Source organism: Prionailurus bengalensis, chromosome D1 (assembly GCF_016509475.1).
Source record: "Prionailurus bengalensis isolate Pbe53 chromosome D1, Fcat_Pben_1.1_paternal_pri, whole genome shotgun sequence".
Lineage (NCBI taxonomy): Eukaryota > Metazoa > Chordata > Mammalia > Carnivora > Felidae > Prionailurus > Prionailurus bengalensis.
This window is the reverse complement of record NC_057346.1, coordinates 70,806,678-70,831,078: the sequence shown is the minus strand read 5'-3', so window position 1 is coordinate 70,831,078 and position 24,401 is coordinate 70,806,678. Positions and strand designations below refer to the sequence as shown.

General features: G+C 42.9%; 1 protein-coding gene across 2 annotated transcripts in view; it reads right to left on the bottom strand.

The window, feature by feature from the left end:
• SPON1 (spondin 1) overlaps nucleotides 1-24,401 on the bottom strand; it is a 262,782-nt gene that overhangs the window by 141,078 nt on the left and 97,303 nt on the right. For both annotated transcript variants that reach the window (XR_006297419.1, XM_043580725.1), the window contains exons 4-5: nucleotides 12,310-12,383; nucleotides 6,889-7,011 (exon numbers count right to left, since the gene is read on the bottom strand). Coding sequence is in view for 1 of the 2 variants with exons in the window: in XM_043580725.1 (XP_043436660.1) it covers nucleotides 6,889-7,011; nucleotides 12,310-12,383 (197 nt within the window). In the remaining variant the exon portion in view is untranslated. The remainder of the gene's footprint in view (nucleotides 1-6,888; nucleotides 7,012-12,309; nucleotides 12,384-24,401) is intronic.

Below are 24,401 nucleotides of genomic sequence, written 5' to 3'. Positions count from 1 at the left end.
GAAGAATATTTTAAGAAGAAAGAGTACTTCTACTTCCAAGCCAGAAACCTGGCTCATCAGTTTTGATGTTTTCCTCTGTCACTCCTCCACATTGAATCCATGACAGAATCTACCTCTAAAAGATATCTCAAGTCCATTCATTCATTCTATCACATGTCTGCTGCCTTAGTCTGAGCTAGCACCATCACTGTAATATCCTCCTAATCCACCTTCCCAAAAGCCACCAGCACCATTTAATCTGCTCCCCACTTAGCAGCCACATAAGGTCCTCTCTCTCCTGCCCCAGCCTCTTCAGTGCCTTCTCATTGTTCATCTCCCTCCACTCTCTTCCTTGCTCATAACTGCTTCCCCTTCCTTTTCCCCTTCCTTCCTTCCTTCCTTCCTTCCTTCCTTCCTTCCTTCCTTCTTTCTTCTTTAGAGGCTTTCAGTGTGCCAGACAATGAGCTAGGTCCTGGAGAGATAATGAGCAAAATCAGACTTGATTCCTGTCAATGTCCTAGTGGTTTTATTATTTTTTTTTTAATTTTTTTTTCAACTTTTTTTTAATTTATTTTTGGGACAGAGAGAGACAGAGCATGAACGGGGGAGGGGCAGAGAGAGAGGGAGACACAGAATCGGAAACAGGCTCCAGGCTCCGAGCCATCAGCCCAGAGCCTGACGCGGGGCTCGAACTCCTGGACCGCGAGATCGTGACCTGGCTGAAGTCGGACGCTTAACCGACTGCGCCACCCAGGCGCCCCGCCCTAGTGGTTTTAAAGGCAAATACAATAGGCATGAAGAAAGATTCCAGTATGTTATTAATTAAACCAATGCCAATTTAAGATAATAAGATTAATTTGTTATAACCATTAATTGGCAAAACCCAAACGGAAAATGTTTAGTTAAATGCCGAGGAGGCCGGGGAGAAAGAGCCATATTTACTCACTATTGGCTACATGGTGAACGGATACAAACGTTTTGGAGAAGAATCCAGCAAAATGTCTCAAGAGTCAAAAAAAGTCCATATCCTTTGATCTGGTAGTCTTACTCTTGGGAAATTATTTCAAGGAAATGATTCAAAGAAAGGAGAAAGGGTGGAAGAAGACTTTACTACATTTTTTCTTTTTTTTTTTTCTTTCTTTTTTATTGTAGTGCTTTCTATGTTAGCAAAAAATCCTGACATCACCTAGATGTTCAGTAAAATGACAGATAAGTGGTTTAGAGCAGGCTGATGTAACGAATTAGAACTATGGAAACCAAACCAAATGCACAAAGTAGGATGCAATGTTTCCAAATGTGAAACCCTGTATGTGGATGAACATAGGAAGAAATGAGAGTAGTTGCCAAGGGTTGGAGTGGTGTTCTTTGATGTGATTAGATTTAATAACTAAGAATTTTTAAGTAACACGACCCAATGGAAAATATGGCTGAGTTTCATTGTGAAATTAACTTTGATTCTGTAGAGTATATTTCCCAGTGGCCAAGTTCATATTTTAGGCAATGTGTCGTTAAATGAAAAAAAAAATTAATTGGCTCCTGGAAAAAATGTTCTTTTCATCAATACATATTTGTTAAGCAGTGTTAAAACTGATACCATATCAAAAATGGGGGAAGTTATGCTGTTTACATTGTCAAGGGACATTACAGAGTCTCTACAGGGTGGAGGCATTTGTCAAAGAACCTAGGAGCTGTGTTTAGAGCAAGGGAGCAAAGAGAATCAGCATCTGTTAGGCGCCTCTCGATCCCCCGGCCAAGAATGAACATGGCTCCAACCCCTTTGGACATCCCTGAGGTTACCCTGTCCGGTCGCCATGTTCCTATAAAAGACACAACCTCCTGGAAAGCTTCTGGGCACTGCTGACGACAGACATTGGTAGGCTGGGGGGTGGGTGGGGCTTGCACTTCTCCCAACACTCCAGGGTTCTGGAACTCCGTCCAGGGTCAGTGAATCCAGACCTTCTGTTTCTGACTTCTCAGTTAGGATCTCTACAGAGTAGGTCTTTGTACAGTAGGGCAAAGCTGTTTGGAATTTGGTATCCGTTGAGTCCACGTTGGTATAGCAGATGCTTAAAAGATGCTTTGTGTATAAGGCATTTAATTTCACTGCAGAAGAGAGAAGACAGCCTTGCAACAGCCCCCAGAAGAGGCAAAAGGGAATCAGGAGATCTGAGCTTTGATTTTGTTTCTGAAACTCTCTGGCTATGTGATCTGAGCCCTTAACTTTGTGCTTCAGGTTTTTTTTTTCTTCCACTTATAAAATTAGGAGGTAAAACTTGCATGATTCAGCCTTAAAATGGATTTCTAGGTACTACCCAGTTGGGGGTATTTTAAAAGGATTTTGCCATTTCCAGATGGCCAGCAGAGATTTATGGCATCACAATAGAGAGGGAATGTCAGAAGTCACTGGGGCCGTCCATCCCCTTGCCCTTCCTTATTTCACCTCACCTAGCCTCTCCCGGGGTGGGGTGGGGTGTCATGAATGCAGAGTACTTGGTTCTCTAAGAAGTGGAACCCCAGAAACAGCATTTGGAACAAACCATCTTGTATAGTGGTTGAGAAGATGGTACAAAACACAAGGGCATTGCCCAGTCCTCTTGTAGAGCCTGATGCGAATTCTCAAGGGCAAGTTACCCCAAAATGAAGGTCAGACACCCTAGGTTGCTCTGTTACCCTATTGTGGAGGCTCTCAAAGTGTGGCCTCCAGGCCTCTGGGCACCCTGAGGCCCTTGCAGGGGATCTGTGAGGTGCAAACTCTTTTCATAGGAATACAAAGACATTTGCCTCTTGCAACATGTTGACATTCACCCTGATGGTGCAAAAGTGGTGCTGAACGAAACTGCTGTCACTTAGTGCCAATCAAAGAAGTGGCCTCGACCTGTCAGCAGTGTGCTCCTCAATGCCAGGACACGCAGCAAACCGTTTAAAGAGCCAGCTTCACTGAAGAATGTTTTAGATGAAACACTACAAATTATTAATTTTATGAAACCTCTGTACCTTCTGAGTACACATTGTTTTCCTATTCCATGTGACTAAATGAGAAACAGTGCATAAAGCACTTGCATAGATACCCAGGTGCTGTGATTGTCTTGTGTAAATAAATGCTCTTCTGCATTTCTGGAGGTCACTGGACACGTTTATTTTCCTAAACATCACTTTTACTTGAAAGAACAAGTGACAGGGGTGCCTGGGTGGCTCAGTCGGTTAGGCGTCCGACTTCGGCCCAGGTCATGATCTCGCGGTCCGTGAGTTCGAGCCCCGCATCGGGCTCTGTGCTGACAGCTCAGAGCCTGGAGCCTGCTTCAGATTGTGTGTCTCCCTCTCTCTCTGCCCTTCCTTTGCTCACACTCTGTCTCTCTCTCTCTCTCTCTCTCTCTCTCTCTCTCCCAAGAATAAATAAACATTAAAAAAATTTTAATAAAAAAAAAGAAAGAACAAGTGACAGACAAATTATGGTTATTCAGACTGGAGAATGTGGCAGACGTGTTCTCAAAAATGAAGAGAGCCTGTCATTTCAAGGAAAACAACTGACAGTATCTGTTGCCAACGATAAAATTTGAACTTTCAAGCAAACCTTAGAATTTTGGAAAACTTGTGTCTGTTACTATGAATTTGATAGCTTTCCAATACTTCAGCACTTTTCTGAAAGTGATATTAATGAATGCGATTTTTGAGATTGTACAGTGCAATGTCTCAACATCTGGACCATCGGCATAACTCAGTAAGCCAAGGTTTTTTCAATGACCAACGTATGATGTTACAAAATCATTCGCTTGTAAAAGATCCTTCCAAAGTGCAAACCAATGTATTTTAATATAACAGAGTACAAGTTCACTGATAGTTTTTCATATTCTACACTGTAATTATCCTTTAAGAAAGGACGAGTGTTGGAGGCCTGTGGGGCTCTGTCAGTTAAGTGTCAGACTTCAGCTCAGGACATGATCTTGTGGTTCATGAGTCTGAGCCCCGCGTTGGACTCTATGCTGTCAACACGGAACCCGCTTCCGGATCTTCTGTCCCCGCCCCCCGCTCTCTGCCCCTCCCTGCTTGTGTTCTCTCTCTTTCAAAAATAAATAAAGATTAAAAAAAAAAAGAAACTACCATTTGTAGAGTTTTGGTGTAGTATCAAAGAAGATTATCTGTAATTAATGAAAAAGTTATTAAAATATTCTTCCCTTTTCCAATTACATATTTGGGTGAGATAGAATTTTCCTCATATACTTCAACCAAGAAACATACCACAACAGGGAGAATGCAGAGGCAGATATGACACTCTAGGTGTCTTCGAATTAAGCAAGATATTAAAGAGATTTGCAAAAATGTGAAACAATGATGCTCTTTCGTTAAATTTCTTTTGTTTTAGATAATATAGCTATTTTCATAAAATATGTTAACACGTAATGGGTTTATTATTGGTAATTCATTATATGTTATGTTTTAAATTCATTAATAAGTAATATTTTTAAGTGTGTTTTAATTTTTGATTTGGTGAATATTGCAAAATACCCATATAAGCAAAAGGATATTGAAGTTCTCAATAATTCTTAAGCATGTAAAAAGCATCTTGAAATGAAAAAGCTTGGGAATTGCTGCTCTGAGATCATTGTGGAGAAAGGGGTATTTTGGATGAGTAATTAATAAAGAGAAGGGAGACTTGATAACTATCAGTTTCTACTATTGTTGGGAAGCACCATGGCTTAATTGGGCTTAATGGCAAGGGTGGATTAATCAAGACAAAATCATCCTGGAGCAGCCAAAGGGAAATCATCTGTTACCTAAGATTAGTAGAAATCACTTTGCCAGCATTGACTTTTCAAAGTCCTTATTAGACCCTCTCTGTGCCCTTTGGACTGGCTCCAATCCTTTGAGTATACAAGTCCATCCTGTCCCTCCAAGGAAGGTCTGGCCTACAACTCCTCATCAGTGTTGGCCATAGTGACTAGATGTGGGCTAGAAACCTGCCTCCCAGGTCATAGTGGATGCTACTGAGTCCAGCAATCAGCACACAGTACTTGGGAAGCCACTCCCAAGGCACTAAATGGAAGACGAGAATGTCATGGTTTTAGTCCTGAAGGACTTCTCTCTGTGATGGAGAAGACTCCTGAAGAAATCACAGTCTGATGTGATCACACTCCTCTGTACATAGTGACGACATTTTTCCAACCAAAAATTAAGACACGCTGACATGTGACACTGGAACAATCCTGAGGGATCTAGAACACATGTCTGCTTTATTTATTAAGAAACTCCCAACAACTTCACTGAAACCTGATACAGATTTGTACTTGATTTGGCCCGAAGACCCACAAACAATGGTCTGTGCCTTTTTTTTTTTTTTGTATTTGTTTTTGTTTGTTTGAATTCTGGGAAATAACAGCGTCAGACTAGAAAAGAACAAGAAGCTCCTTAGGATTACGAAAGATAAGTGATGGGCCCTTAACATTTTATTTCCTCTGGGCTGGCACTGGAGGAAATTTTTATCCTTCATATTTGTTCCAAGTGGTTTCTTCCCCGCCAGGCAGATTCCAACTTTGTTCACGCAGGTCTCCCACACCAGCTGAAGCAGATCAAGCTGCATCCCAGAGTGAGAAGAAGAAACTAGTGAGGAGCTTCTAAGATCCCAAGTCCTGATTACATGCGGGTAAAGTTAAACAATAGGTCTTTTGATCTGCCAAGTACCCGCTGGGTGGGCTGCTTGGGGAGCACGGAGGCTCTGGTCTGGAGCAGGTCTACTTAAGTCCCAACCGCGGACCCTTTGCTCCCCGTCTTTAGGGGCTGACTTCAGTCCCTCCTTTGAATCTCTTTCTTCCAGTCTCACTCATTTTGTCCAGCTGTGGCAACTCCAGAGCGAAATGAACAATAAAACAGACAATGAACAGAAAAATCATGCTCAGTGCCACCCACTGAGCCACACACCAACATCCTGCCACCCACAGTTGGCGAGAATGAGCGTCACTGGGTCTTAAAGGCAGAGTCCAATTGAGAGGCAGGACAAGGAGGCCAACAACCCCTTTTTGAATTTTGGGTCCGCTACTAACTTACATCTGATTGTGGGCAAGTCATGACATCTCTCTGATATCCAGTGAGCTCATCCACAAAAACAGGTTATTCTGAGGGTTAAATGACGTGACATATGTAACAATGCTCGGCACACAGTAGGTCCACTATCCGTTGTTAGAATTTTCACAGTTTTGTGTGTGATTATTCGATTAGTGTCTGTCTCCCCACTAATCTCTGAGTTGCACAAGAATGTGGGTCATGTCTCTTTTACTTCACCAGAATATCGCTAGAGCTTAGCACAGTGCCCGGCACATGCTAGGCATTTGTTGAGACAATGACAAGAGAAAAGGGAGTTGGTAGGGTCCTGCTTAAGGATCTACTCCAAAATGGCAAGTTTGGGGCCTCCTGACAACTCTCATGGATTGCTTTTGGCTCTCTGGAGCATGGTGTCATGAGGAATTCTAGGGTGGTATCTGGAATCAGTAGAGAAAGGGTGTGCAGATAGACCACCACTATGTTTGAGGATGCCAAACGTTTGTTGACCTTGATCTGTGGAGTCAAGAGCAGGCCCCTTTTGCCAGCTATTCCCAGCACATATAGATCTATTGTATAATTCGTGGAGAAAGCCACTTTGCAGGGACTGATGTTACCAAATGCTTGACCTGAAGATAAGCAGCATGACCTTAGGAATATTTTTTTAAATCATAGATCAGAACAACGCTATGCAAAGAAGCAAAAAGCATAACAGTGTTATTGGCTAGCCTCAACGAATTCACTTTGTGGGAATGTGCATTTCATGAGTCAGTTGGTAAAAGCGAGCAGACCTGACACACTTTGGCTGGTGTATCCCACAGCCAGACAGAACTTCACCACACACCTTCCCCCAATCCATAAAGTAGCTACTCTACTCACGAGGGTAATCCTTTGGGTGCGTCTTCTCGGACCAGTTCCCATAAAATGTGAGTCTGTACTTGGCGGTTCCACAGGCGCAGCAGTCTAGAATTGGTTTGTCCGTCACCCCATCAAACATGGAATCTGAAACAGTTAGGAGAGTCACTAAGTTAGGAAGCAAATACGGGTCACTTATAAGGCAGCGCCATCTTGTCTTGTCCTGTCCTTCATACTTGGGAAAAGAAGATAAGGTGCAGTTTTCACTGATTAATAACACTATGAACCAGGCCAGTACTTGGGTTTATAAAGGATTTTTATATACCTCTAAGGATAGTAATTATATTTTACAAATAAAAAAGACTGAGAACTTTTGCTCTAACAATGTGAGGAGACCTGTGGGGCCAATAAGGCAGAATATTTGGGAAACCAGGGATGAAACTTTCTCAGTTATCCTTTCTTCCCACAATACAATTTTTCCACTAAATTTTAAGAGGAATATGCACGTGTGTGTTTTCTCTAAGAAATGTTTGCTGGGGTCAAATTGCCAGGACCAGAAGGAGCAGCTTTGCAGAAGAGCAGTGAGAACAAATAGAGAGACATAGAAGATTGCTGGAAATTATTTTTTAAAATGCATATATAGTCACATCCCTTCTTACCAAGCTTTCAGAGACTTAGGAAGGGTGGGGTTTAGGAAAATGTTCGTAAGTTCAGGTTTACTTCTGAGCATAGAGGCAGCCAGGAAAAACTTAACAAGATTCCCTCTCTGCCTCCATTTTTATCTGTGAATAGCTGATAAGTGGGGAAAGAGAGATTACGTGAATAAATTCAGTGTTTCTGATAGTCAAGCCCACATCCCTAACCGTGCATTGTTGCTTTTAGTCTGTTCTGCTTCTTGCAAGACGAAAACAATGACTACAGATGCAACTTGCTTCAACTGCTTTTTCTTCAGTTTCTCTAGTGGTATTAACATAAAGGTTCCTTTGGCAAGTTGGACATTTTTTCGTCAATATTATATAAAGAGCAATGACAGTATAAAAATCTTTTTGAGCGCCAGGAAGAGCACTGTACAAGTCTTCCTTGTGGAATTCACTGGGTTCATTTGGTTCGAACACAGAAAATCAGTGATGGGTAGAAGAAGTGAACTCTGGGTTCTAGGATGGAGATGAAAGCATGAAATATTATAATAATCACTACGTTGTAGAGAGTCCTTGTATGTCCGTACATTGTCTTATTTCATCCTAGCAACCCTAGGAGGTAAGTACTCTAGTTAACACCCTTTTGCAGGTCAGTAAACTGTTAGGTAACCAGCCCAAGGTCACAGGGATAGGAGGTGTTTCAGGCAGAACCGGAGCTCAGGTCTTTTGGAGTCCAGAGCCCACGCTCTTAATCTTTGTACTGTATCACTCCCAGAAGGACCTTCTGCTGGACATGTCTGCGTTAAGTTATCAATGAGAGTAATTTGTGTGTGTGTGTGTGTGTGTGTGTGTGTGTGTGTGTGTTCTCTTTATGCTTTTTCAAGTAAAGAAGGGTGCATTTAAAAAATGACCTGCCTTTATAGCTTCAGGATTTCTAAACAGCACCAAAGAAGAGGTCTGAAACCACCCAAAATAGAAATCACTGTTTGGCTATTTTTGTTTGGAAGAGGGCAGCGCATTGTCTGTGCTTAGGAGCAGACTCTCCATTGCTTAATGCACATGAAACCTAGGTACGATTCCTAGGTGAGCCAGTTTGATAGTTAAGGGACAATTCTTTTTTTTTTTTCCAACGTTTATTTATTTTTGGGACACAGAGAGACAGAGCATGAACAGGGGAGGAGCAGAGAGAGAGGGAGACACAGAATCGGAAACAGGCTCCAGGCTCTGAGCCATCAGCCCAGAGCCTGACGCGGGGCTCGAACTCCTGGACCGCGAGATCGTGACCTGGCTGAAGTCGGACGCTTAACCGACTGCGCCACCCAGGCGCCCCAAGGGACAATTCTTTTTGCATACATTTCCAGAAAGGTAGCATAAGTTAGTAACTCCTAAAGACTTTTACTTCTTACATTTCCATTATTATGACCAACTATGTTGTAAAAAAACTTAATTTAGTTTTGAAAAAGGGATTCCAAGCTAAGAGATAGATGCTGGGGTTATAATTGTAGCTACCAGGCACTATTAAATGAGGGAGCAATCTCTCAAAAGACCAAAATAAGGCCAATGGGTAGCTTTACCTGATCAAAAGGGCTTTCAGATATAGACGGTATAGTAAACTTAAAGATATATCCAAGAGTTCAGGGGAATACACTCATAATAAACCTCTTGGAGTTCCAAAGGAAAATTAGCTTCCATTTAAAAAAATAAAGTTTGGGGTGCCTGGGTGGCTCAGTTGGTTGGGCATCTGACTTTGGTTCAGGTTGTGATCTCGCAGCTCATGGGTTCGAGCCCCCGTTGGGCTCTGTGCTGACAGCTCAGAGCCTGGAGCCTGCTTTGGATTCTGTGTCTCCTCTCTCTCTGCCTCTCCCCTGCTCACGCTCTGTCTCTGTCTCTGTCTTTCTCTGCCTCTCAAAAATAAACATTAAACAATTAAAAAAATAAATTTCTAAGTTTGAAACTAAAAAACGGACATACTGTTTCCTATGAGGAAAAGCCAATTGAAAATGAACCGGGTTTTCAAAGGGCAGTGAGAACAAGCGTCAACTCACCCCTCTTCTGCTAACCACAGCCAGCCTCACCCAATATCGATGACTTCCTGCCATGTTGATCTCCTGAGCTGCCCCCTCTCCCATTTCTACCCTCCATCCATCAGCCTCCTTTTTAGCTCTCCCCTTAGTCTGTCTTTTCTCCTTATCCCTTTTCTCCCACAGTTTCCTCCCTTCTGTGAGTTCCCTCCCTGTCTCTCTCCATCGTTTGTGACATGGTATTAAAGTGAGCATGTGCACGCATGTGGTTATTATAGGTCACCTTTTTGAATATTTTATGTTTCTCTGTTCCTAATTGTAAGTAACTTAATGTTTTATGTTTCTTTTAAAAAATAATGATTGCCAGTGCCTTTTATCATCGCTGTTGTTAATTTTTCCCCCATGGATGAACAGCTTCAACTGAGAAAAAATAACAGACACTAGTTTCTTTCCCCCCCTTCCTTGATGGATTTGATTTGACTTACCAAGCAAGAAAGAATGTAAAGACCTTAATGAAAGAGCTGGAGATAATTAAGTAGGCATACACAGTTAAGAGAAATCCCTTTGCTCTCTGCTTATAAATTAAAGACTTTCTTAATGTGATCTGCTTTGCTAATTGTTGGATTTCCTCATAGGTCTGCTGCCTCAGGTGGGGTCGGTGGGGGGGAGGGATTGTCCACAACTGCATGTAATGATCCTTCAGCCTAGGGCCTGCGGGACCTTTATTTTTTGTCCACCAAGTTGCTGATGGAAAACGGTTTCTTTATACATATGCATGTTTCGTCATTTCGATAGGATCTCTGCTTCAGAAGTGATAACCAATAGAGACTTGCACACCATTGGATTGACACTGTAACTGCAGAACTTAGCATATTTGTATGGCTTCACACAACATCAGGGCTGAGGCTTTGGCAAGTGCACGGTAGTTAATGATTGCTGTCAGTATGCGACGGTGACAGAGAAGTGTTTCCTAAGAACCCTCAATTCTGAGAAATAAGTCTGTCCTCTGAATGTCAAACTAACAAAATCATACCACAGTGGCTGTGATTAGCCATCTGTGGGTGTAGACCAAGAGGTGGCTTGTAAATGTGTGATCCAGAACACCCTAACTCTAACCCACAGGACCTTGGTGTCATCTCATAGAGACGGGGCAGGAATGGGATTGGTCCTTTATGAACCAAGGGACTTGACAGTCAAGGTGTCCTCTGTTCGGAAAAAGGCTGAGTGACCCTATGGACAATTAAATATGAAAAGGAAAGTCCCCGAAGCCGTGTGTGGAAATGTCCACCTGGAAGCTGACCAGGGACCTCGGGTTCCAGTTCTCTGGCCCCTATGACAGGTATGTCTCCACTGCAAAGCATCCAATTCTCTCCCTTTGCTTTTTTTTTCATGCTTTCTGAACCATCTTCCACATAGGACCTAGTTTCTGCTCTAGCTCATGCATAGGGAGCTATGCTTTGGTACACTTTGATCTACCAAAGGCAATAATGAATTGAGACACGGCCCCTTCAATGGAAAGGCAGTGGTTAAGAGCACTGGCTCTAAGGTCCAAACTCTGCCCTTGACCACTGGCTGTATGATTCTAAGTGAGCTTTTAAAACTTTTTGTGTCTCAGGCTTCTCATCTATAAAATGGGGATGATATATTTGTGCAGATCACATGAGCAAGGCACGTGAAGTGCTTAGAATAGTGCCCGGCATATAGCAAGCACTTGAAAAATATTAGCTATTACTATTATTATTTTCCCAGAATACCTTTATCAACTTTTCTTTTTCTTAGTAGCTTATGATTTGCCAGAATTTGAGAAAATTATTTCTTTGCAAAATGCCCATTGCTCTAGATGCAAATAAAAATTCTGCAAAAATGAATAGAAACGAGACAGTCAAGCTGTATAATCGTAGAACATTTTCTATTTTTATTTAGTTCTCTAATGACTTCTAAACACATTCAGATATTTAAGGTCTTAATTTTTTATGACAGATTAATAAACAAGCATCGGATACAGATAACAATAGCTAACACTTATATATATAGCACTTACTATGTGCCAAAGACGCTGTGCTTATATACATGTATTAAGTCAGATAACTAGGAAGGGCAGAGGCAGGATTCAAACCCAGGCTGGATAGGAATCCAGGCCTCTCCTCTATAACTAGGAAGGGCAGAGGCAGGATTCAAACCCAGGCTGGATAGGAATCCAGGCCTCTCCTCTGACCTCCCCATCTACTTGATCTCTATGAGCTTTGTTAGAATGCCTTCAACCCAAAGAGAGGGCATCAATAAGCTTGCAAATCAATGGACCATATCCTTGACTGTGGTAGAATCATAAGGTCAATGCTCCCTTGGCAACCCCATCTCCTGCTTGTCTTTCTTGGAGAAAATCCACCCCCCCCCCCATACTGCCCAGGTGCCACACAAGTTCTTCTAGAGATTATTCCAGAGAATCATTACAGGCATCTTAAAGGTACACAATCGTGCATTTCTTAATTAAATCCTGTGAATTATTCCAAGAAACCTCTTTAGAATAATCACTGTTTCACAAAAATAAGAAGACGACACCAATATAAGGTACATTATCTCCTACCCAGGGAATCAAGCTGAGTAATTAGAACTTAAGGCAGATCCAATTATCCACAGAACACAGCCAGATTAAAAATTAGCGCTACGTGAGGAAGCTGAACCTGGAGAAACTCAGAAAGCACAATCAGCTAATTCCTGCCACTGGACGGTTGCACTGAATGAGCCACCTTCCGTTTACCTGGCCCTCCTCCACTTGCAGTTCTTACCTTGTTCACAGAGTTTCTTGGTCAGAGAGCCCTCATCTTGAAAATAAATGATGCGTTTCTGCACAATGCTGGCCCTGTTGGAAGATTAGCACAATGGTGAGGAGAGCAGGTTTGAGGCATGTCAGATCCTTGCCCGGCCACCTATGGCTGTGTGGCTTTGGGTGAGTCTCCCCAACTCTCTGTGCCTCAGTGTCTCCATTGAAAAATTGTCATTAATAATAATGCATACCTCGTGGGGTTGCTCTGAGAGTGAAATCCAAAAAATGCATGTCAGGAGCACAGAACATACTTAGAAGCCACTCCATAAATGTTAGTTATTGTGTTGTCAGTGGTGGTGCTAATATTAAAAGAACTAATGGCATTTTCAGTAACTTTTCTCAATGGCTCATTTTATTCTAGTTTTGTATCAAATGATGGAAGCCATTTATAGATCAACCAAATTCAAATCAGAAAAGCATGTCAAATCCCTTTCCTGAAGGGGAAAAAAAAGAATTTAAAAATATATTTTGATGTGTTCCGAAAATGTCATTCTCTATCTTTCCTGAAAGTCTAGACGACACTGTCTCCTACATTCTGAACAAAGACAATTTCAGCTGTTACATTTCTCTCTTAAACATGTCAAACACAGGATCTTAGAATTTGGAAAGAATATCTGGAGGTTGAAAAATTACTTGTGGCCAGTATGTATTTTCTCCTTAACCTAGGACTGCACAGACACACTACTTCTCCTTTAACCCACTCTGCTGTATATTTTCAGCTGGCCGTGCAGACGTCGAATCCTGAAACCCAGCGTCCCTGTAACGTGAAGTCTACAATACTTAACGATGAAACAGTGCCAGTGGGTCTTGGCCCTTTGTACTGATTTTCTTCAGAAACGCTACTCAATCAAAACATAATTTTTTTACTTTGATTTGCCCTACTTAACAGAGAAAGGGATCATCAGCTCCACTACAGCAAGGCACACTGAGGGAGTGATACAGTCACATGATCTGCCTGTGTCACGTGATCACAGAGCCAGGCATGGGCCCCTGTATGCACGGCTCTGCAGAGTAGGGAGGCGGTTTTCTCCACAGCATGGGCCTAGGCCAAGATTACTTTCCAAAGAAACATCTACTCTACACCCGGTCTTGCACAAAAGAATAAAATTCAGAGCAGCCTACGTATGTCTTTTATAGCCTTTCCTTACCCAAGAGAGACGAGATGTTGAAATAAATGAATGAAATCTGCTTCCCGTCTCCACAAGGCTACTTTGATCATTTATCTATTCTGTTGACCATCAAGCAGCAAGTTTCCTCAGGCCAAGAAAACTCTCTTGAGAATACTCATCCCAAAGCCAAATAACAAAGTCTTTTGTTAGAGCATCCCATTATCTACCACTTTAGAGTGTACTTTCCACCAGGAAGTACCTCAGAGAACACTGTAAAGGGCAAGGGAAGTAGCCCAGGCCTGGCATTCTTGCTTCAGCTAAAGGCTTCATCCTCTTTCTTACCAAAGAAGCCTCCTCCCCCATTTGTCTTCCTGTTGTATTTATTGGTATATTTTCAACAAATAGTCGTTGGAGGCCTGCATGGTAGCCAGACACTGGCCAGGGACACTGTCATGAACAAGACAGGTGGGGCGGCTTCCCATTCTCAAAGTTGACAGCAGAGTGGAGAGAAAGCACGAGACAGCTAAATCTGCAGCTATACATTTAACATGACCGCGATTGAGTGCTGAACGGAGAAGTCTCCAGGGTGTGGGAGAGTGTAATACAGGGGATCCCCACCAAGCCAGGAAAGATTCTCTGCAGAAAAGAAGGCTTAGATTGGAAAGAGTAGGAGGTCAATAGGGCAAGTGGGAGGAAGAAATAAAGGAGAGGACATCCTTTAAAGATCCTTGAGGTGGGAGGGTCATGGCTCATGACCAGTGGTAGGTCAGGGAGGTCGTGTGAGGTGCAGCCGGGGAGGTGCACAGGGCCACATCACCCCGTGTCTGCAGGGGGATGGCATTTTACACCAAGCTTGATGAGATGTCTTTGATAAGTGTCTTTGATAAGAGGAATGAGATAATCAGATGTGCTCTTTTAAAAAGAGCACTTGGGCCATAGAGTAAAAATGAGTTGGTATGTGGTTGCAGTGTAGAGTTCCCAAGCAAATTAAATTTTACTTCAATAAAATTCTCTTGCTAAAGTGGTTCGAAAACCCTTGATCTATAGGATAAAATACAAAATTACCATTGTATTCAAGGCTTTTCACAAAATTTCCCCCAAACACCCCTCTGGCTTTGTTTGTTGCCATTTTGTATCATGGTCATTGGGTTTCAGAGTTTGAGAAGTTTATTCCCCTTGCCTGAATACCTCTTCTACTCTACTGGGCCCTTGCTGATGCTGTTTCCTTTCCCAGAATCTCCCCAAACATGCCTTTGCTAGCTAGCATCTGTAACAAATCCTTGGAATCTTCTCATAGGCAAAAGCCTATGATCATGCTTAGAAAAATTAAATCACCCCAAATTTTCAAAAGTATCATTGTAAAAGTGTTGGGGGCCAGGAAGAGAAAATATGTATTTCCTACAAGATGTTTTCATTTCCGTCATGCCTTGTTTTACGAAGTCTACAACAGCTTACCCACTCTTTTTGATAATAGTTGTAATTTCTGAGTCCTTCCTATGTGCCAGTCACTGTGCTAGGGAGGCCTTTGATGTACATTACCTTATACATCTTATGTTTTGCATATATTACAGCTCTTCAAATTCCTTCCTTATCCAAAACCCTGGGTTGGATACATTTCTGAATTCAGAGTTTTTCAGGTATTACTAGAAAGTTAAGATGATAATATACCATTAACATCCCCATAATCAAACACATCAATTTTTCTGAAACAAAATGTAAGAAAATTCATAGTAAGAGAGAAATTAAAAACTTTATATAGCTTCATGTCAGTTTTGGTCAAGTTAGGAAACGTATCAAAATGCTCTTATTTTTAGAACAATTCAGTTGAGAATTTGTAGCCATTTCCTCCTTCACAGGTGAGGATGGCTGAGTGAAGGGGGGGTTAAGGAACATGTCCACAGTCTTGAAGTTTCCCCTGTCTACCTCCAAAGCTCATGGCCTGTGCTATACCCAGCATGGTTGTAAGGCATTAAAGATAATTACATATAAAAAGTACACTTGGCATGTGAGTTGAAATGTATTATGAAATGAGGCCTGTTTCATCCATTTTAGCATCTCATGGAACACACCATGAAGAACTGAGACTTTGATGGCCTCCCTGGAGCCTGGGTCATGATCAGCTGAAGTTCTCCATGAAGACTGAGCATACATTTTCATGCCTATACGTGGCCAAACCTCTGTATCCTGCCCTTTGGATTTCAAACTCTGTGCAGATCAAATGTGGGATACAAGGCTTCTTCTGATCTGGCCTCATCTTTGTCTTCAAAATCTCATGCCCCTGGGCCTCTGTCTATGGGACTCCTCAAGACACATGTGAGCACAACACACACACACACACACACACACACACACACACACACACACACTTCAGTTACCCAGAACTCATACCCTACTAAGATTGGTTTCTTGACTGGCTGCTTGGTTGGGTGCTCTTCTATGAGAGCCATAGCCTCTTGAGTTTCTCCTACCACAGCACTTATTATTAACTTATACTGTAACTGCCTATTTACTTTTCTATCTCCTGTGCTAGTTTATAAGCTTCTTGAGAGCAGGAACTGTATCTTACTTCCATTGATGTTAGTATTGTTGCTGTACTGGAATTCAAGAAGGAACGGAGTTTGGGGAAAAGAAGAGAATTTGAGATTGAGTGATCTGTAGGGCATGATGGTGGTCTGTCTAGTGGGTAATTAGACATAGGGACCTGTGACTCAGGAGAGATGTGAGGGGTGGGGAGTAGGGGCATGTGAGTCACTGGGGCAGAAGTAAGAGGTGAAGCTTTTGAAGCGGCAGGTGTCACCCAGGGAAAGTGTGCAGAGTGAGGAGAGGCAGGCTGAGCCCAGAACTCTGGAGAAGACCAATATTCACCTATAGGTATACCAACAGAGACCAGGATCTGGTACGCTTGGTTGCAGAAGATGTTTCTTTTTATTCCTCATTTGGTCAACTCCTGAGAGAATTTATATTCTGAGAAAATGCATTTCATTTTGAGTCTGTTCCCATCAAAAGTATAAAACTCAGCTGAGATTTATAAATCATATTATGATTCAGAAAAATAATAGCTTTACAAGATGAGAAAGCTGTTAGTAAGAATTCCCTTAGCATTTCAAAATGACAAATTTCTCCCATCCTGTGTTACAATTTGGCAGTCCGTTGCATAGCATTTATACACTGATACACTGAATGCTCTCTTATCATGAGAGAGCGTATTAAGGAAATCTAAATGAAATTTCTCAGCATGTTAGCTTCTCAAACTTTGGAATATTGAGGTTCTAAACAAGTTACTAATCATTTCAAAAGTTTTCTTTTAAACCTCAAGTGGTGGAACCATCCTGGATCTTTTGGATGCTTGACCCTTTTCTGTCTGCAGGTTTTATTCATTTGCTTTTCTTTCTCCTTGGGGAATTTTCCTATTGGGATAAAGTTAGAGTTTGCTAAATTGTGAGTATGCTCCCTGCTCTCACCAAAAAGAGACAGGGAGACACCAGAAACTGAAGGACTTGGGAGAAATCAGGCCAGGAAATGACTTAAAAATTCACATGGATCATCAGTGGCCAGATGGCTGCCTTACAGAGATAATTCATGTAAGGTCCTTAATACATGCGTATTACATGAAGTAAATATTCACAATGTGGTAGCCATTATCTTTCCTGTTGTTAAATCACCATCTCCTAACAAGGTGCCTGGCGCATAAAAGTACTTAATAAACAGGAGCTATGATTGTGATTAACATTGGGTCTGTCTCCTTGGCTTGTGGAGGGAGGGGTGAGGGTGCTAGCTTGGTCAGCTGCTTCAGGCAGAGATAATGAATGGCCAAAATGAAACTCAGGTTTGTGGTCTCCAGACTAATTTTGCCCACTCTTTTCCCAATTCTAGGAAAATCCCTCTTACTGAACATTTCTTGGGGTGCCTAAAAACTTTGTCTATGATGGCAGGGATGTTTTTTCATAGAAGTGATCCAGTGTATAACTAGTAACACCACTTCCTTCTACCAAAGAAAGGACAACTCTCTGGGAGCGCCCAGAAATAAAATATTAGAGTCATAGTGATGGTAATACCATCAGGAACTGAGGCTATCTGCCTTATTTTACTTCACAAGAATGCTAACTACTAACCTGACCATGGTCTCATGTTAATCAGCAAATGCTTACAGAGGCGGGATGCATTCCATGATCCAGACTCTTTCCAATTTTTTATATGGCTTTAGGTGGATGTCAGGACATGGCGCTGTGTCCAAGACTTAACAGGCATCCTGGCAGCCCATCCTAATGTGCCCATGGGAGAAGAAAAGTGAAAGCTTATCTGGAGGGCTCTAGCTACAACACACAAGAGAACTCCAATGCCGCCCAACCGTAAAGTCACAATCTGTGTTTGGGGTCATAAAACTGCAGACTCAGAGACTTGTAGTCATCTACCATTACTGCAACCAAGCAATGCTAGTAGTTGCCATGAGATTATTCCTGCTTAATTATCAATCACTCATAAAACATTTACTGAGGACTTATTTTGTGTCAGACACTTTGCTAGGAGCTGAAAATTCAAAGAGAATAAGAGACAGTGCCTTCCAGTAAAGAGATCCTAGTCCAGTGGGAGAAGAGAGAGACAAAAAAAGGAAACAGGAAATCAATGTTGAGCGGGATGATGGAGGAGCCATGGGAAGCTGAAGAGCAGTGACTAACTTCTCCTTGGCAAAGCTCCAACAGGAGGCAATGATGGCGGCGCTGCAGGTCTGAATTAAGATCTGGGCAGTGGAAATAGACAATCTAAGAGATACGGTGTAGGAAAATTGGGTAACTTACTGGCTAACTTACTGGATCTGGGGCAGAAAGAGGAGGCTGAGTACAAGATATTTTATTTACTTTTTGTTTATGTAACAATTAAACACCCAACTCCTCCACAAGTATTAACTCACCCAATCCTCCCAACAACCCCATGACGTAGGCGCTAGTATTATCCCTGTTTTACAGACGAGAAAACTGAGAGGGAGTTTGTGACACCCCATATACAAACCCCAGGGACTAGAGGGAGGGACATTGGTGCCAATGACTGAAACGAAAGACAGATGGGGCAAGGAGGAATTTTTTTTTTGGTAATTTTTGGAATTTGTATTGAGATAACTGCACATCCACATTCAGTTATAAGAAATAATACAGAGAAATTGTACACTTGTACAATTTTCCCCAAAGGTAACGTTTTGTAAGAGCTCAGTATGTACAATGTTACAAAGAAGACGCTGACATTGGGACAATCCACCAGGCTTGAGTCTGGTAACAAAATGGCATAGTAGGGTTAATTAAGGGCCAGAACATGTCATTGTGTGCCTATGACAAGCTGCCACACTCTAAGAGAGAACACTCTCAAATGACTCTTAGAAAACACAGTATGTTAGAACCCCAAGTGGAGAATCGCCTATAAGTGCTATGGGGACTCTGGGGTAGCAGGCCATTTCTGGCTCAGATGAGGTGGGAGCAGAGGTGGAGTTGGAGGAATTATCACTTAGGGATGAGGCCCATGAGAATAATTTCTTGGAAAGATAGCACAGAAGCTGTGCCTGTACCCAGGGACGGGCACTTGGCAGCAGTTAAAACGCACACCAATAAAGAATCCTTGGCAGGTCCATCATCCATGGTCCTTCTATACCTAACCCGGGGTGTCAGCTCCACACGGCTGCACGTGCACACGCAGCTGACGCCATGATCAGAATCCGGCTGAGAGGTCAGTTCAGGTCTTAACAAGACTACGATCCATTCCCAACCTCGGATCATGATCCTTGGATTTCTCAAGCTCTTGATTCACATCGTCGAACAAAGTTATGTCTCCAAAGCCACAGTTTCAATTTTAACAAAAACTGGAGAAAACTATTTTTAAACACTCAGTTTATTTCTTCTCCGAATGACCCCATGACCCTGGGGATAACAAGCTTATCACGATTCCATTTTTCTCTTCGTATACTGTCCAATTTCAGACCTAATCTTTATCATATGTCTTGTCGATACTATTACCCTAGTACTGCAAATTTTACTTTCCCCAAATCCAGTGGGAAATTAACAATGAGGAATTGATTTTCATAAGAGAGATGTGAAAAGATAAAACTGGATTATGTTTCAAAAGAGCTAATTTAGATACAAGATGCCTTAAAACCAGACAGACATTCATTCACTGGCGTTTTGTTTATCAGAGTAGGTACCACAAAGCTGTGTGAGGAGTTGGAGATACAAAGATGAATAAGGCCTAGTGTGATACGAAACAGTTACCAGCCTGATGAGAGAGGGAGAGAGACACATCGTCTGATGAGTCAGAATACTGCATAACAAGTACTAGAATCTACTCAATACCCATGTCTTCCATCCCCCATGATTTCATAACCCAGATTTTTTGGGGGGGGGGGTGATACCAGGCAAGCCAATCATGACTATCTTGTTCCCACTTTCCCAGCCTTCCTTGCAGCTGGGGAATTGGTGCATGTGACCCACATGTGACCTCATTTTTAGAAGCGGAGGTTTACAGAATAGAGGGGAGACTATTTGAGAAAGTTGTGCTTTCCAGATGAAAAAAATTAATGACTTACCCTGGCCTGTCCCTCTTTTTATTTTAAGTTTGTTTGTTTGTTTGTTTGTTTATTTATTTATTTATTTATTTATTTATTTATTGAGAGAGAGAGAGAGAGAGAGAGAGAGAGAGAGAGAGAGAGAATCCCAAGCAGGGTCTTCACAGTCAGCATGGAGCCGGATGTGGGGCTAGAACCCACAAACCCTGAGATCATGACCTGTGCCGAAATCTAGTCAGATGCTTAACGGACTGAGCCACCCAGGCGCCCCTGTCACTCTGTTTTCAGCCTTGATTATAAACACAATGTGTTAAATAAAGCAGCCGTTTTGTGACCATGAGGAAAAGGCCAGGAAAAATCAGAGACACTGGTCCCGACATTGTTTAGCTATTGAAACAATACCAGTAGTCACCTACCTCTGGCCTTCTTGTTATTTAAAAAAAAAAAAAAATCGCTCCATCTGTTGACGTTATCATCAGTCAAGCTTCCTAGCGAACGCTGCTCTCAAAAGCATGCCTGACTGATGGGAAGTGGTATGGACACCACAGAGGGTCGCTCAAAAGGTGAGTCACAGCAGGTTCTGCCGACCCTACGTACCTGGCCAGGAGATGGCACTGGGGAGCCACTGGAGGACTCTGGGGGGGAGCGGGGACAGGGCTGTTTTGATCCGAAGACTCTTTGAGAAAGGCATTCTGGATTTGGTGGGTGGGAGAACATTCTGCTCTTTGCTGGGACCCTCCTGGGATGCCGGGGCCAGGCACCTGTTCACGTTGTCTAGAAAGAGAGCAGGCAGGCCGGCAAGTATGACCCAGGTTGGAGACAGACGTGGCTGTAAAGGAAGCAGGGTGGGTGGGAATTTGATAGGAAAACACAGGAGAGTGAAATGTTCTTTCTTTTTCCTCCGGAGGAGGCCTGTACATGCCTGTAAGCTGGGGCTGAGGAAACAGTGGAAACCCTTAGGGGAATGCGCTAGATCACTGGCTGGAAATTTGTCATCTGTTGGAAGAATCTTCAATAAACTCACACGGACAAAATAAATAGGCTGCAGGATGCATTCCCAGTTGTGGGGGCTCTGACAGGTAGGCACATTCTGAGTAGTGAACAGGACCATTTCTTATTTCCTAGAATTGTTTTAAACCGGACATTTTTTTTTTCCAGCATATTTTGACCCTTTGTGGAATCCTCCCTCTGGCTTAACTTATGGCATTTAACCGTGCAAAGAGATATACATCTAATTATTGAGCCTGGGGTGGAGATACTATCTCACAATACGTCTTTAGGCTAAAAATCTTTTTATCTTAAGAATACAGTGACATGGGGTTTCACGTTCCTGAAAATTCCTTTTTTTTTTTTTTGCAATCAGCCTTAGCATATTGTTCACAACATGATTATCAGTTCTTGGGGTGTTACCAGTCAAGGGACAACTGACAGTTGGGGTCATGTTTCTATAATACTGTTGAGCCCATGATTCTGCTGGATAATGTCTCATATGGCCAAGCTAATGGTCAGTGCCTACCTGACTTTCCCCTCCAACTTCTTCACATCTATAAACCTTCAGAGGACTGTGAGCCCCTCTAGCCCTGGGACCATGCCTTACTCATCAGTACATGCCTGGAAACTAGCAGAGGATCTTACCAAGGCTTTTTGAACTTGGGGTTTTTAATCTGGGGGTCTACAGACAGGTTTCAGGATGATGAAATTTTGTGTGATGTGCACAAGTGCATATTTCCGGTGAAGAGTTCACAGTTTTCTTCTGCTTCTCAAAGAGGTCCCTGACCTTGAAAAGCTTCAGAACCACTATTAGGTCTGAAATGAATGATAGCAGATATGTGAAAACGGCACATACGAAATGTCATTCCATTTAATAAAATCTCCAACTAAGATATATGCTCTTTGCTTTCTTTTTTTTTTTTTTCTCTCTAAAGATGAAGGTTAAATTTTTATTCCAAGCACCCAAGGCTTCAACTGCTCTCTCTCCAGACTATGCTCTGATCCAAAATAGAACCTGTCGCGGCTGGAAAACAAGAAACAGAAGGGCAGCACTGCTCCTGGGGTTCTCTGGTGTTCCCTGCAGTCCTTGCCACTCGGCATAGGGCACGGATGTAATCCCACCAGCCATCCCAGACTCTAAGCTAGAGGCGCTATGCTGCCGCATCACAGACTCCCGCTCGGCCGGCTGACACAAGTCATTGCCTCCTAGAGTTGGTCCTTCTCTGCCATGGCCTCAGCCGCCTCCCCTTTCTGTGGATTCCTGTAAGCCAGGACTGGCAGCACTGTCCTCTCAAATGTAAGGAGACAATGCAGGTGACAGAGCAAGGGCCTCACGCACAGGCAGCCTGCCATCCTTTGCGTTCCTCAGAGGGCCTCCCTTGTCACACCGGATTTTCTGCTGTGGAAATGGGAGCTGTGTGTATAGCACCAGACCTGTGGGTTGGGAGATTCTCCTTCCTCTAGGCTGGGCTAGGGACTGTGGGGAGGGTGGTTATGCTTCCTAGCTAGGGATTCATCATCCATGAATGGGTTTCAGAAGATTCCTAAATCCCTGAAAAAACTGTATGCAAGATTGTAAGTACCTGCCTTGTTTCTGGGGGAGAGATTCTACACGAAGCACTGCTCTAAATTTCGGAGTCATGATTTTCATGCCTGTTAGTACCCACCTGAGTCCTACCTCCCTCTCCGCCCGAGGAAGGAAGGACACACATGGACAATTAAATGAGTGACTCCCTGTACAATTACTGCAGTAACCTAACAGGTCTCCTCTCCTTGTCAACCCACCCAACTTACCTACGTTCTGCCAGGGAATTAACTGTCACCTCCAGCACATCATCACCTCCTTTCACAGACTATTAGGCAGCCATGGTGCCATGGTTCTAATGATCTCATCTCCCACCTCCGCCCTGCCCTGCTCCACCCCAGCACAGGGTCTGGCACATAGCAGGTCCTCTCTAAACAAAGGCGCCGCTCTCATTTATAGATCACAATCCAAACTCTTGGCTAAATGTCCACAATCCTGAACACCAGGACGCAAGCTGCCTTTGACGTCTGAGCCACCCCATGCCCCGCCACCCCTACTCTCTCCCTGACTCTTCCTAGCTGCTTGAACTCAACCCTGCCTTTTCACTGGGTACAGAATGTGTGTCACACGACTCCTCCTGGCGTCTGCCCATGCTAGTTGATAGGCCAAGAATGCACTCCCACCCCCTGTCTGTCTAATCACACCCCCCTCATCTGTCACCATCTCACTGTCACCTCAGAGTCTCATTGACCAGGACTGTCAGAAGCAACCTCCTCTGGGTTTCTAGAATACCATTGATCTTCCTCGTTCATTTGGCATTTGGGCGCTGGACACTCAATGTTTGCCTAAACTTGAACACCTTGTATTACCATTTAAGTTATTGTGTGTTTATGTTTTGTGCCTCTGACTGAATTCTGAGCTTTCTCAGGGAAGGGACCTTGCCGTACCCTGTGGGTCCCTCTAGCACTGAGCTCGGTGTCTTTCATGCAAAAAACACTGAAGGTGTGGTGATGTGATTTGTTTTCATATACTGACTTTACCCATAAGTCAACTCTTTTATATTCAACATGTAGTGTTGAGTGTCTACCATATGTCCATGATCTGGCAAGACGTATAAAGTCCTTTGTATTAGCAGTGCCACCCAGAGCGCTGGGTGAACGGCAAACAGTGACTGGTCTGAGTCACGAAATGTTTCCCACTGCATAAAGGCCAGTTAAGTCGGCTTTGCTTTGTTCAAGCCAGGCAGTTTGGCTGATGGCAACCATTGTTCTCCAAAGGAACCATTCGGGTTGAATTCAAAATCCCTTCACAATGTTGGGAATCAGCAGGATGATGGTATGTCTGCCAGGAGGAAGTTAAACCAGGGACAGAGCTTTCTTTATGGAAAAGACCATTGCTGATTGCACTGTGCCTTCCACTCTTTTTATCCTTTGAGTCGACTTTTCAAAAAAAGACACCCAGAGGCCTTACATTTTTGACTCACTCCAGATTTGTCCCATGTTTCTCCTTTCCAACACTGTGCAGCACTCTCATAGCATCTGACCTCATTCTTATGTCATATGAGCTCATCAGAAGTACGACATAGTCACACTGGACCCCCATAGGGCTCTAGAGCAACATGAGACCACACATAGACCACAAAATCTGGGCATGATTTGTCCTGTTTTCTACCCTTACTCATTGAAAATGCTTTCAGAGATAAGTGAAGGAAGGCAAGGCAAGGCAAGGCAAGGCAAGGCGGAGAGAAGGAAGGAAGAAAGCCAGCCAAGAGCTCTATTTTTCTGAAAAATAATGTGGACGAGAAATGATGGGACCTCATTTTAATGCACAGAAGAATGCAAGTGACAAATTCTTTTTTAAAAAATACACGGTAAATTTAAAAAAAT